General features: G+C 36.2%; 1 protein-coding gene across 1 annotated transcript in view; it reads left to right on the top strand.

The window, feature by feature from the left end:
• The window catches only part of AHI1 (Abelson helper integration site 1), an 84332-nt gene that overhangs the window by 44770 nt on the left and 24632 nt on the right, over positions 1-14930 (top strand). The window contains exon 20 of the mRNA XM_041470131.1: positions 14828-14886. Within this exon, the coding sequence (XP_041326065.1) occupies positions 14828-14886 (59 nt within the window). The remainder of the gene's footprint in view (positions 1-14827; positions 14887-14930) is intronic.

The following is a 14930-nucleotide window of genomic DNA, read 5'->3' as shown; positions in this document are numbered from 1 at the left end:
TACTACAACTCCCTCCTTCTTCTACAGAGGGAGAAATGCAAGTTCCCCATTCACTAAGGGATATTCCTAATGGCCTTGATGTGATCAGGCAGTCCAGTGGGTGAAACATGTTTTGATTAACAGTCCGCTGCCCATGGAGTCTGGAACTAGACAGAAGTGCAGAGCACTTTCAGTATGTGCTATAGAGGTGCTGCCAGCATAGGAAGTGATACATGAGAATAAATGCTTGTGGAGTGGTTAGCTTCCTGCAAGCTGCAATCTGCTGCTAGTAGATTATGTCATGTGTTTGAAAAAGGGGAATGTGCATCAAGATGAAAGAATTAAGTGTCTAGTACTCTCACTTTGCAGTTATTTTTCTATGGTCTTGCGCAGTTTGCTGTCTTCCTGCTCTGTCACATATCTTAAGAACTAAATCTGCCTGACACACTTTTCAGAAATTGACACTTTAAAAAATTCTCAAGAGAACTGTTCTTATATTTTTATGGGGATGGATTTTTTTAAATGTGATCCTTTTCATTTAATTATTCTAGAGGGACACTGATGCCAAAAATTTAAGAATTTTGCCTAGTATTTTTTTTTTTACATTCTTGAATGTAGAAATGTGAGTTGCTTTCTGTTATTGCAAGAAATATCTTATTGCTACTTTGAAGAATTCTCACATTTTCTGTAATTTGTAAGATGTAATTGATTTGAACTCTGTGGCTGGATCAAGTATGTGTGTTTTCCTTTTGGAAACTGAATTACTTAAACATCTCCACCATCACTTGGTAATAATAGATAGCAATAATGACAGCAATAATGCAGAACACTAGCACTTTCTAAGTGAGTAAACTTGACTTATTTTAGTCCCTTGGTTTTTGAGCATATTATTCTGTTGTGGGATTTTTTCCTCCTATTAACCAAAGATAAATATACCTTTACAGTCATTATAAGCCTTTGTTTTAACTAAAGATTACTGCATAGTCACTGAGAATTTATTATAATGAATTGTTTTAGATCCAGTTAGCAGATTTTCTCTTTATTTTTTAAAAGATGGTCAGAGAACTCAGTAGAGAGAAATCACCAGCTCAACACCACAGATCAGCTTTCAGCAAGTGTCAACTGATGTAATTACACTGATATTTGCTTAAAGTATTTTTACCTTAAGCAGAAGTGCATTAAGTCTAAAGTGCTTTTTTATATATGTCTGTTAATTTGAATAGGAACTCCCCTGGGGAAGAGGATCATTCATTTTAAGATATTTATATCTCTCACTTTGACTTAAGGGAAATGTGTAAGAGAAGAGAGAAAGAAAATAAACCTTTTTTTTTGTTATTATTTGCTTATAACGCTGTGGAAGAACTGAAATTTTCTGAAAGTTAGTTTTCTCATAAAACAATAGGAACATCTGTCACAAGATGTTTGTTATTTTTGTGTACCTCCTTTTATAACCTATTTGGCTATACCATTTACATTTTGAAGTAGGTGTGACTCAGTTTCTTCAGTGCAAATAGATTTAAAAGGCTCATGATGTTCCAGCTTACAGCTGACTTTGGCAGTAAATAAAAAGTAAGAGTATCACGACATCATGGCTTACAGGCAGCTCAGGCCATTCTGCAGGGGAAGGAACTTCTTCAGAGCTCTGTGACCCTGCTGTGCTGCCCACATCATTGGACAATTTCAGTTCTGGCTGAAGGCACAGATACAGGACCTTGTCTTACAGTAGAAGAGCTGGGTGTTTACATTTAAAAAATGAATAGTAAAAATGATTTTTTAATTTGAAAACATAAGTTGTATAAATAGATTCATCTAACCACAAAAATGTTCCAATAGAACAGTAAAGACACAGAGACATAACCATTAACATTAATGACAAGCTAGTTCTTCTATTGTAAAAGGTTACTTATCCAGCTTCTTCTATCTGATTGATAAGATGTTATAAATGTCAGAAGAGTTTATATTTTCTAGTTAAACTTGCTAAAATTGTTTATACTGAGATCAAAGATACACATGTTCCTTTTTTATATGTTCTTTCTCATATTTCTTCTAGGTAAGTTAATTAAAATATTTCTCTAAAAATTACACTAAATACAGAGCACAATAACAGCAATCTTTGAAGATTCCAAAAACTTTATCTAAAGAACACCATTTATATTTACTTGAAATTGATGTATGTTAGGGTAATTACTGCTGAGCCTTCAGGCTAAAGGAAGTACTCTCAGCCAAATTATACAAGGGTGTGGATTAAATGAAGCATTACTCTCTGTTTGGCAGCAATGGATATAGATTGCAAAATCAGGGTGTGACGTCGTACTGTGGTAAGTCTCTGCCAAAAGAGATTTGGCCTAAGTGTGCCCTTACATTCTCAGTTATGTGGATCCTAAAACAACTGAATCTAATTAATTCCTAAGTAGAGAGGTCCTGTTCACTGTTTTCACTCTGAGCTTGTCTGTAATTTTGGGCTATTGAGCCATGAGACACCAACATGCTTGAATGAAATTTCAGCTGGTCACAGAGAGGGAAACAGTCCTTCTGCCAAGGGCTGTGCAGTAAAGTGTCAGTTCTCTTGTCCAGCAGAAAGCTCACATCAGCAAGGATGCTGTCTGTATAGCAGTAAACATGAGTGAATAAAATGGGAAAATTGATCCCTGCTTGTATTGCTCCAATCCTTCTGTTCCTGTCATTTCCAGAGGAGCTGGGAGGACTATGGAAGAGCCCCAGTGGCCACCATGGTGCACAGGAGGGAGACGAGCTCCATCTCCCAAGAGGAGACCAAAGTACTTTGACTTCATTGCTGGTTTTGACAAGTTAGCAAATCCTAAGTGCATCAAAAAATAAAAAAAATCTATGTTTTAAACATACATTATCCATCCCATTTTGGTACACATGCATACTTTTTCAACTGCTTTAAAAAGCTTTTGCTAATTTTGTTGATAGTTTTTATGTGTGAAGCAATTAAATTTCCATGGATTCATATGCACCTTGTTACTCTTGTTGGTGAAGCACCAATTTCAGTGAGAGCAAACTTCCCTGGCATGATTAATTCTGTTAATGTAACACCTTTTAAGTTAACTTTGGATGTATGTGGTCTGTAATATGCTCTGCAGTAGGTTGTGGTACCGATGCACTTTGGTCATTGTAGTTTGATACGCATCATGTTGGTCCTGTAGAAACTAATGAGAGAGGATGGTGGCTTGGGAAAGCATTAAGAAAGCAGAAGACAGGTGCAGAGAGGTGAGGGCTTCCATAGGTGTGCGAGTCAGACATTGCTGTTGTCACACAGTAGTTTGCTGTTGCATACAGAGCTGGCCTCAATGTGCTGCCTTGATCCAGATGAAACGAGAGCTTCACTGGAGCCTGCATGCTCATCGTTAGCTTGCTTTCTTGCTCACTGGAGGTTGCAAGGAACAGTGACTCATTCCTTGCTGGCCTCAAATGAAGCACTAGAATTCTCTTAAAACTCTGCTTCTGAAAACTTGTATTTGGTTGTTTTTTGCAACCTTACGGCATGCAGTGAAGGATTGCAGAGGTTCTTTTGTCATATTTTCCTCTCACAATTAAGACTCAGTTTCTTCAGTTTTTACTTCCTCAGGCAAAGAAAAAAGATTCAAGTGACAAATAGGCAAATTCAAAAAAACTCTTTCAGTGTTTCCCCTGCTCACTTGACCCAGGGCTCTGTTCTGGCTTGCTGGACAGTCCCTTTGCAGAAGGCTCTTACTCGACCATGTAACAGATAGTATTTGACACTCTGTGTCTCATCTAAAGATTGACTCCAGCGTACTGCATCCCCATATGATTCTAGATAGCCCATCCCCTTTTCCTGTCCTGTCAGTCGCTACTCCAGCTGTCTATCTATGCTAGCTTCTGGTGCCTCATTGATTGGGGTTCCTTACAGATTAGCTGAAGGGTGTTGCAGTGGCATATGTTGGTACAGGTCTTTCTGGAATCCTTTCAGAGCCTGACTGGTCAAAGGAAGCAGACGGCTGCAGCTAATATGCCGAATAATAACATACAGAAAATTGGAACTTCTTTCAAAATATGTGTTGAGCATCTTTTGGTATGACAAATTGCCTAGTAGCAATTTGAAATGTCGTGAGAATTCATTCTCCAAACTTCTGGTTCTCCCTATGCACCTACAGAGCGTAATAAGACTCACTTTGTGAGGTGTTGTATTTTCAGGTGAAGACCTTGAATAGCTTCCATTTTCCTACTCCTTGGATCTTTGAGTTTTCATTAATGCATAACCACATTTAAGCAGAGTTGACCTTTGTAGTAAAAAAGGATGAGCCTATCCTTTAAAGGGGGAGAGCGGTTTGTATCTGTCTCTATACCAAGAAAGTATCCATGAGGTGTGTCACTTCTTCTGCTTGTTCAGGAGAATGTTGTAACAGAGTTATTCATGCTGCTAGTTGAAGAACTTCTGTTGTGAGCCAGGCCCTAGCTAAAACCAAGAAGGTGTTTCTTTCCTGTAAGAACTCCAAGCTTGTTGTTGGAATTTTTAATGTTCAGAATAATTTAAAACAAAAGTTATGAATATATATATTGATTAATTGGTGGCAGCTTTTCACGTTTTGTGTCCAGCAGTTCAATCTAATATAATCTATGTTCTGCCAAATTGTATTTGCTTCTGATTTGGTTGCTTCTGCATAAAAAACAGCAACAAGAGAAGAAGAAATACAGTTGTTCTACTGTTACTTGCAAGATTTGGGGTGTAGTGCCCACCTAATGCACGTCTGTAACATACCACATCATGTGTACCTTGATAACAGTACTTTATTGGAAATTTGTTTTCCTTCTGGTACAGAACATAAAGAAAACTTCCATCTTTGTTTGCTACTCACACATGTAAAGGATCGTCAGCAGTTTAAACTGTGGTTTCAATTAAGATTCTTCCTGCAAATCAGCTTTTCTTACCAAAACAATTTTCAGAGTAAGTTCCAGTAATCACTCAAAGAGAACAAGGTGTGTCCAGGGTTGTCTGTATCACCAGTTCTTGAGTTAATAATTGGCACGTAAATGTGTGCAAAAACCATCTAGGAAGGTTTACTGAATAAGGCTATTAAAACATATACTTTGGGATTTCCAAACTTAAGAGTGTTACTAGACAATTTTCTGTGGTTTTCAGTTATTTGGTCCTTTTGAAGAAGCAAATGTTTGTAGCAGTTGACGATGAACTCAGTTTTAAAGAAACTCAGGTATCATTCATAATGCATAGAAATGAGTGGTTCCTTTTAGAAAAGGCTATGGAGAAGAATTTCCTGTCCTTGAATATTCAGACCTTAATCACCTCCCTCTTACTGATCATTATGGAAACTTAGCACTTGCTACTTTTGTTTGGGTTTTGGTTTATTGGAGAAGCTGTATGAGCGTAGTCAGTAGGGATTTTAGCAGCAACTGGTAGTCAAACCAGAGGGGATGGGTCATATAATTAGGATTACATGTTAAAGTACTGTAGATTTTAACAGTTTGGCACTACCTATGTGATGATGTGAAAAAGCTAGTATGGTATATTAAGCACGTATATTGTATTTCATGATACTGTAAAAGAAATTTAGTCAAATGGTATTTCTTAATTCAGAATTTAATTTTCATTATTATTTGTGTTTACATCTTCAGATTTGCTGTGCAAAGAGTCTTGGTTCCAAAATTCCTATACAAACAAGATACTAATTCACTGGATAGGACTGTTACTTCTACTTTTTCGCTTGCCACAGACGGTGAAAAGTCTTACTGTCTTCTAATCCCAACTGTACCATTTTGTGTTCCTGATTGAACCTTTTAGAGAATTCTGTTCCCTCCAGGATAATCCAGAGTTTTAGAAATGTGATCTTAGCCTAAAGCTGGGCACAGCCACTCTTTCTGAATCTGCTAGTCTTGATTTGCCGCCTTTTACCTCTCCTCAGATCAGGTACTGCTGTTGTAAATTAAAGGGAGTATTGCTGCCCAATTATGTTCAATGCAAACATTTACTATGCTTTATTTTTTTTTTTTTTTTTTGCATATCCCCCATCTAAGACCCAAACATTCTAAAAATCCGCTGCTGTAAAAGTAGTAACAATGACACCAATATTAGTCTCGAGTGCTTTTTCATATGTTATTTACAAGCAAGTATATTCAGATTTTTGTTACCAAAGTGGTTGCAGGCCATTATTTTGTTTTCCTATACAATTGGATACTAATTAGAAAGGGCTTACTTATTCATACATGTTCTATTGACTGATATGTAGAAAAACCTTCTAAAAGTAGTTTATCCATAAATTTTCTGAAAACTCAAAAAGTGTGCATGTGGGAAAACTCTCAGGGGGTAGCGTGGTTTTACCACACACATATTTCCGTGAAATATCTGATCAGTCTAATTTCTGAACTACAAAATGGAAAGTAAATTTGAGGATGTATTTTAAAGATATGATCTATTTCTGAATATAGAAGTATATTTGCTATGGACTTTTTCCCTTACTCTTTTGATTTGAGGCCAAATTAAAAATCTTACATAGTGGTTTCCTGATATAGTGTCTGCCAGTGGTCCTGCATTCTTCAGGTTTGATAATGTATGAATTGTTTGGCTATTTAATGGAATTTTCTGGTAATACTTTGTCAGAATTCATACTCAGTACTGGCTGAAAGTGCTAATGTCATAGAGAAAGTGGTGGCTGTTCTGGTCATGAAAAAGACCTGAAATATCAAGCTGACTTATTTTTTCCAGCATATTACATATGATGTTGGTGATACTATTTTACCTTGAATGTAAATGTTAGGAAAATACTACATAAGCATTTACAAGCTTTGAAATTTTTTTTAGAATTTTTTCCAGTCAAGGTGTGATTTGACATTGTGGGGCTTCCTGGGAAATATAGAAATTCAGTAGTTTATGCAGTAGCTGGTTGTTTTCACTTAGCTGACAAGACTTTGCATTGCAAAAATTTGTTAGTGGCTGATTTTGAAAGATATTTGTGGTATCCTAAGCATATTTTCTTACAGCTTTCCACTTGTAGAATGGTAAGCTAATTTGATTTAAGTAACTCTGAGTAACTAGCCATTGCTGAATTGCTGTTGTGGGAAGAGCCATGTGAAAAAATTACTTTGTTTTGCTTCCTTGCATAATTTTCATTCTTTGTCTTTTACCTGTAATTAAGTATGTTTTTTTGAAGACACAAGTAGAGTTATGAGGTCATAAGATACTTGACCTTGAGAGCAGCAGATAGAGTTAAATTCTATTTTAACTGTATTACATAGGAATTACCTGTATTAATAAATGAAATCTAACTGTTCTACATATTTTTAGAAAGCAGATAATAATAAAGCCTGCTTAAGAGGTCCATTTCCTCTGATTCAGGGAGGGTAATTTAAAGTAGAGGCAAAAATATTATTAAAGCGAAAAGTGAAGGTTGCTACTTCAGTGTTGGGCATCTACAGCTCCAAGGGACTGCAGTTTTTATATCTTGTGAAGTATTTTTTGATAGGGAGCACCACAAACTACATGTAATAGAATACAAAATAAGTTTCTTTTCTATTTTGATTTAGTGTGTTTGCTTTTACATAGTCCATGTGAGCTTAGCAAAACTAATAATGACTTTCTCCGGATATCTGCAGCACTAGAAGAAAAATAACTCTTATTAATACAAAGAATGCGTCAGAGTCTGCATTTTCCTTACATCTTTTTTATCTGCTATCTAAAACTTGTGAATAATGCTGCCAATCTGATTTCAGAAAGCTGATGGTATCTGTGCAGGCTTATTGATGTTTGCTGTAGGATCTCCTTCTGTTCTCCAAGTTGTAGAAAGAAACAACTGGTTACTATAACCTGTGCTCATTTTCAGTGATATCTACTGCCATTGTGATGTAATGTTAGAAGTTGTCGTAAATTAGCACGTTCCTGATTAGCATGAATTCAATAAATGTTCTTTACTTCAAAAGAATGCTTGGGACATGTGCTACTACTTGCATTGTTTATATATGGTACTGTAGAAACTTAACATTTGCAAGAAAAATGTAAGATGATGGTTTGATAAGATTACTCAGAAATAATTAGGTGGGTGTGTAGGCTGCTAAGTGTATTTGATTTTAATCTCTAATTAAAAAGTTGGATTTTTTAATTGTTTTTGTGATGCAATAGTTTTTACTTCATTATACTTTTTGTAAATAGGGGCCAAATTCTGCCTCTTCATTGTGCCTAAGTACAGAATAAATGTTCTCAAATGAAACCCTAGCCAGTGACAGACAGATTATCTCTATAGTCCTCCTCGTGGAGGACTTTTCTCAGAGCAAACACATGCATGTGCCCTTGTATACCTTGAACCAGAAATGAAAATGATGGCTAACCTTGAATGAATATCTCTATGCATTCTTTTGGCTGATGGGAGATATAATTATGTTGTGGGATCTGGCACTGCCAGAAGCACAGTGTTTTCATGTTCGTGCTGTCTGATTCTGAGGTCTCTTATATGAGGATTGGAATTGGTTGATGTTACAGCAAAGATATCTCTCTGTGGATCTACAGGTGTGAATTTAAGCCTTGCTCTGTTCCACTGTTCCAGTGTTTACTTAACTCTGCTGCAAGGACAAACTACCTGGTCACTTGAGCTGTGGAATCAAAGCGGATGCATTAGCTAGTGATAACTGCATCAGTCCTTGGAAAAGGAGGTTACTGTGTTAAAGCCTAGAGCAACTAGAGCAGTTGTGTCTCTCACTTCAGGAAAACTATGACTTGCTTATGGTTTGGGAACCCAGGGTTCTCCTAGTAGCTGCAGCTGAGGCATCCACTGGGAAATCACATGCTGTGTTAAAGAAGCTGCAGCACGATGTAAGGAACTGCATGGTCCTGAATTGTGTAACTCCCTAGAGGTTTTTTTCTAGATAACTCTTTTTCATACCAGTGTTTAGTAAACAATTGATTGAAAAGGTAAACATTACTTACATTTTCATTGAAAGCGTATCCTTCTGTACAGACTTTCTATACAGTGTAGTATTTTGAATGGCAAACAAAGCCTGATCTATTGACATAATTTCCCAAGATTATTCTGTTCGTTTACAAGTTTTCATTGTATTAATAGGGATGGGGAAAGGAAATAAAAATAAGTCATGCTTTTCCACCTATCAGCACAGCTGTTTCAGCTGAATGTGGAGAGGGTAAGGTGGGTGGATTTGGGTTTTTTTTAATGCCTGCCATCTAGATCAATCTTCACACTGGAGGAGTGACGTCTGACAGCAGTAGAGCTGCCAGAGCTTTTTTGTCTCTCATTTTACTGAAATGTATATAGCATGTAAACAGCTCTCATATCCAATGGGCAAATATTTAATAAACAGATGTTTATCTGTATATAACTTATAAAAAGTGAGACAGTAAACAGGGGGATTCTATTTGTCCTATAGATTTTGCATTTTGGTTTTAAGTGAATAGATTTAGTTTAATAAATTGGAACCCCATTTAGAAAATGAGAATGACATTGAGGAGATAGTTCAACGTTTTCTGGATGCTTTGATAGAAGAAAAAGGTGGGGAAGAGACAAGAAGAGTGCTAGTAATAGCATGGGCTGACACTGAGTAGACTTCTGTCAGTGCAGAACACACTTCAGGAATCTTATGCATGTTCATAGAAGACTTTTGCATTCAGTAATATTGCCATCACAGCACCTTTGTATGTACAGCACGTGAGAACTGCCTGTTTTAAGCACATGCATTTTAAGTGGTTGCAAGATCACAGAATCACAGCATTGTTTAGGTTGCAAAACGCCTACAAGATCACTGAGTTCAAGCTTTACCAAGTCACCTTGTCAACTAGACCATGGCACTAAGTGTCAAATCCAGTTGTTTCTTGAACACTTCCAGGGATGGTGACTCCATCACCTCCCTGGACAGCCCATTCCAATGCTTAACAACCCCTTCCATGAAGAAATTCTTTCTGATGTCTAACCTGAGCCTCTCCTAATGCAGTGTGAGAACATTTCTTCTTGTCCTGTCACTGTGATACAGATTAAATGTCACAAAAACAGTTTTCAATACACTTTGGTCCTATCAATTCTGCTCTTCAGTCTGGAATATCTTCAAAATCATAGGTGCTAGACTAAGTTATGTAGAACAGAGTTGGAAGTGGGTTTTCACCTAAAGCAATGGATATTAGTGAAACATCTGCTTTGCTGGTAGATTGTTGTATTAAGTAGGTGCATCCACTCCTTTCATTTTGTGTGAACTGCATCTGAAAATGTTTGTGATGGGATTTAAATGTATTTGTGATCATGTGTTTAAATAAAGGAAAACAGGTTCTTACCCAATATATAAACAATCTTTTTATATAATGAATTCTGTTTGATCTATTAGAGCATAATTGGTTTGAGGATAAAGTCTTTGAGGGAAGATTAATATATGTTTAGATCATTACAAAATTATCTTCATTCCCTTACATTATACATCGTTTGAAAAATGAAATTTCAGAAATAGCTGAAAGCTTTTACTTTAAAAACCTCAAGACTTTCATTCGAAATCTAAAGTAGAGATGATATTGCACACTAAAAGATCCTTTGGTCAGAAAGGTCATACTTTTGGTCATACTACGCTAGGTAACTGTGATGAAGATATGACTCTCATTACTGGAAACAGTTTTAAAGCCACAGAAGATGAGTAGGAAGAGGAATGAGCTGATCTACACATATTCGTCTTATATCTGACTTGACTTTTTTTCCAGTGTTTTTTATTTGGTTGGGTGTATTTTAACTACACTGTGTTGCAAGAGACCGTGATATAATTCATAAGAATGTCTGCAATAAGAAATACCATTTCCTAGAGGCATTGTTTATTTTCATGTCTTGCAGGATTTTTTGTGGGTTTTGAGACTTAAGCAATTAGTATAAACCTAAAATAAAACTCAGTTAAAAAAAGAATAGTGTGTGAATAGAGTAGGTAAGATATTTTTCTCTCTGCATGCTTAGAGGTGTTTGTCACACAAATGTGTGAATATTAACATATTTCAGTTTTCTTAGATATGTATTTGTCCTTTGCTCTGTGATTTTCTGGGAATTTTCCAGGATGAACTTTTGGATTATTTCATTAGCTGTAGATTCTATTTGACTGGAAGCCTTAGAGATTTATTGTGCTCAAATACCTTTAGTAATTACAAAATTAATTTATTGAGAACATTTCAGAAAGTGAGAAAAAGCCTTCTTTAGAAAAGTTCATTAAAACAGGAGTTCTGTAACAAATGTTCTCCTGGCCTTTTTTATAACAGCATTTTTTCACAAAAACATTTCACATTGGGTGATTATAGACAGTCCAGTAGGATAATAGTGGAATTATGTGACTCCTTAGACTTCTTTCCCTTCCTCTTCTGCTTCTCATGCTGTTAGTTTAAAACAAAATCACTAAAGATGTTGTTATTTTAAAGGAAGTGTTCTTAATTATTACAAGTTCTATTCTGGGGCACTGTTGCTGTTGTGTAAGTCAAGTCTGTTTGGTAGTGAACTCATCTACTTTGTGCATTTCAGTCCAACTACTTAGAATTTGATCAGCCCACACTGATGTGAGGTGATCTAGAGCAGAGGGCAGCTTTTCAGTGAAAGCATGCAATAAAACTGGGGACTTGGTATTACAAACACGTTTGGGACAAGACAACTGCCTGGATTTTGTCTTCTTTCCTCTTAGGCTGCAGTTATACTGGCAAAGAATAAATTGCCAGAAGTGACCGAGGAGAACTGAGGGTACACTTGAAGTTCTCTGTTCAAATTGTACAGGAAACTACCAGGGTTTCAGACTCCTCTCAAGGCAGACAGATACACTATTTTTCAAAACAGTTCTTTGATAGGCTCACAGCATAATTGTAGCAATAGGGTTACTGAAGAAGAGCTGTCCTGCTGTTGAATTGTGTCAATGTGAAAATTCAGATCATTTGAGGTAAAGGATTAGCATCTATTGTTTTGAGATGTCTGATTTGCAGCTAGACATTAGCAGTAAGTTCTCCTAGAAGTAGTATGATCTTCTCATGTAAAATTCCATGTAAAGGAAACCACTGAAGAATCAATGCAGAGTAATAGGAAATGCAGTTATTCAAATATTGATACTTTCACTGGGAAGATTAGCTTCTCAAGATGTATATGATTTTGAAGGTGAAGACAGCAGATAAGAAAGAAGATTGTTGGAGAGCACAAGTAAAGCATCTGCATCAATAAAAATGCTTCTCCATTAGTGATTCTGAGGTAACCTTAAGACAGGACAGTCTAGATTACCCTGGGTGTTCGGGCTGTTTCAGGCTTGACCTTACATAGGATTTAATGACCTTTCTATGAGCTCAGACTAAGCGAGAGTCCCAGCAGGTCACGGTGTCTTGTAAACTTAATTTTTAGATCAAGTGGAAATGTCCTTCTGGAATGCAGATCTCAGTTTCAATATAGTAGTTAAAAAGCGTGTACAGCCTGGATGAGAGGGAACCAAGGCAAGCACTGCTGAGGCTGTTAGTCACACCTGCTTGATGTCATTTACATGCTTCATCAAGCGTGGAACCATATCAAGCCCATAGCTGTGGAACATGGCTTTAAAATTCCACTGCTTCATTTGGGGAAGAAGGGATGGATATTCCCTTGCTTGCTGAATGGCGCTTCTTTTGTGAATGAGGAAGATTTGAACAGGGTTTTTTTTTGTTGGTTTGGGTTTGTTTCGTTTGCTTGGCAGTTTTTAATGGCTGTTTTGAATGTAGGGGCTACAAAAATGGATGCTTGATAATTAAAAACAAGTAATAGATAATGCTGAAGTCTACTTTGGGGTAGCCAATAGGCATGATCATATGTGCTCAGGTGTGCTGTGGTCTGTTTATACCTCAAGCAAAGTAATGAGAATTTTCTGTTTGTTTTGTCTCTAGTCATGGAAAACACTGAGTCTGAACCAATGCCAGATTCTAGAATTCCGTACAGCACTCCCTATATCTTTGAGTAACACATCTGTCTTTACTACACTTGCAGCATAGCAGGTCTGCACTGCCCTTTATTGGGGCTGAATTGGGAATATCAGTCTAACCGTATAGTTTTCACCTGATAAACAGCTGAATATAGAGACTGCACAGAAGTACTGACATACATAAACGTACAGTCCAGGAGCACCTGGAAGTAATGCGTGTTTTCCTTAGAAAAATATGAAGGTCAATGATGTTACAGATAAAAATGCAGATTAATGTTGTTTTTAATTAAAACTTTAATATTTTTCCAGACAAACAATTGTTTTTATCAAATATTGTATATACGTTTTATTTAATATGTGCTTGTGTAAGTTGGCGCAACACTCCCATGCTCAAATTCTGTCTAAAAAAATTTTTTTGGTTTTCAGTTTGTTTGTTTTTTCTTCAAAGACTTGATACAACATGTGTATGTGATAGTATATCCATATGTAGTATAATCTCTGTAGCATCTGGTTTTCTGACTTTGTGAGTGTGTAGATAACAATATTAATAGGAGTAATATCCCCACTGACTTTTGGTTAGTGCTGAAAAAATGTTTTAGCAAATAGCTTATTTGAAAAAATGTTGCCTTCAGGACTACTGTCTTTAAATATGGGTTGAATTCAGAAAATGGTTTACATTCTCATCTCTTTCTTCTTAAAAGAGGTGGAAAAAATTAATAAAAGCAAAGAAAGCCTTTCAGAATAAAGTATTTCAGAATTTATACAAGATTTTCCTAAATTATTAAGATCAAAATGTTTTTAATTCATTCATGAAGCTGAATAATCCATTATTGCATGTATTTAGGATTTCTCACAAGTAGATTAGTCACATACAGATGTGCAGGAGCATGGTTTAACTCCAGTTATTTGAGCTTGCAGCTTTTATTCTAGTTAGAAATATCTAAATATCTTAATGATTAAACATTTGTGAGTAAATCTCCTGTGAAAGTCAAAACCACTAGGCTTTAGAAAATATACTGTTGGTGGAGTTGTGCAAGTTTCCTTGTGGAGCTCTGCCAGTACATGGGAATCTGAGTCTGAAAAGTCCTCTTTATTCAGATGCTAGAGTCCTCAAAAGCAGGTTTTTGGTGTGGCAAATGAAAATGAGTTTTCAGAACTTATTTTTCTTTAAAAACAAAATTTGTTTCAAAGCTAGTGTCTCACAGAGAAAATCCAGTGAGCTTAACTCTGTGTTGCCTGGTGTTTCTGTACTTGAGAAACTGTTCTCCAGTGAAGCGGTAGCATTTTTCACTGTCACGTTCAACGATTTTCCGACTTTTTTGTATCTTTTCTTTTTAAGATGTTTTCTTAAGTATACAGCTGAGGAGACCAATAACAAAAAGATAAATCCATAGATGATGAAAGGATTTTCCTGAGCTTAGTAGTTAACATAATAGTCTGAAAAGAAAAGAATTTACAAGTACTTGTTCAAGTGTGCTATGTAGAGAGTGAATAAAATAAACAGCAAGATGTGTTGTGATAGGAACTCAGATGATCAAAGGGAGCCACTGAATAGGAATAGTTATTCTTTCAGATAAAATAAGGAAGTAATTCCTTTGTGAGTTTTTGTGATCATTTCTGTTGGAAAACTTTGTATGCATTACTTGGAATTTCAATGAAGAGAAAAGCAATGAGGCCTAGATAATAGTGTCAGCTTTGAGCACGAGGTGGCATGTGGACATAGCTTGAGCTACTTCTCCAAATCATTTGAATGGAAATATTGGATTAGTTAACCTTGTGTCAGGTCTGTTAGTTAAATAAACCCTCCAACTGTTCCTGACTGAAGGATGCATAGTTGTGACTGAAAGATGCTGCTGCTTTTCATTAGAATTTTGTCAAACATACCCTGCTAACATAATGATTTTAAAATAAAATGGTTTATTCGATGGAAAAGGATAACAAGCAGAAAATTCACAGCCTTTTCTTTTCACAGGGTGCTTCAGCCCAGTAGGAAATCCTCTTAGTCGAACACTATTGGGTAGACTACAGAAGGTAAGGAACTCTCTCTTTGCATTTTTTTTAAATTGATGTTTAAC

Source organism: Pyrgilauda ruficollis, unplaced genomic scaffold (assembly GCF_017590135.1).
Source record: "Pyrgilauda ruficollis isolate IOZ18807 unplaced genomic scaffold, ASM1759013v1 scaffold24, whole genome shotgun sequence".
In the NCBI taxonomy this organism is placed as follows: domain Eukaryota; kingdom Metazoa; phylum Chordata; class Aves; order Passeriformes; family Passeridae; genus Pyrgilauda; species Pyrgilauda ruficollis.
Note: the sequence above shows the minus strand (reverse complement) of the source record. Positions and strands in the feature narration are given on the sequence as shown.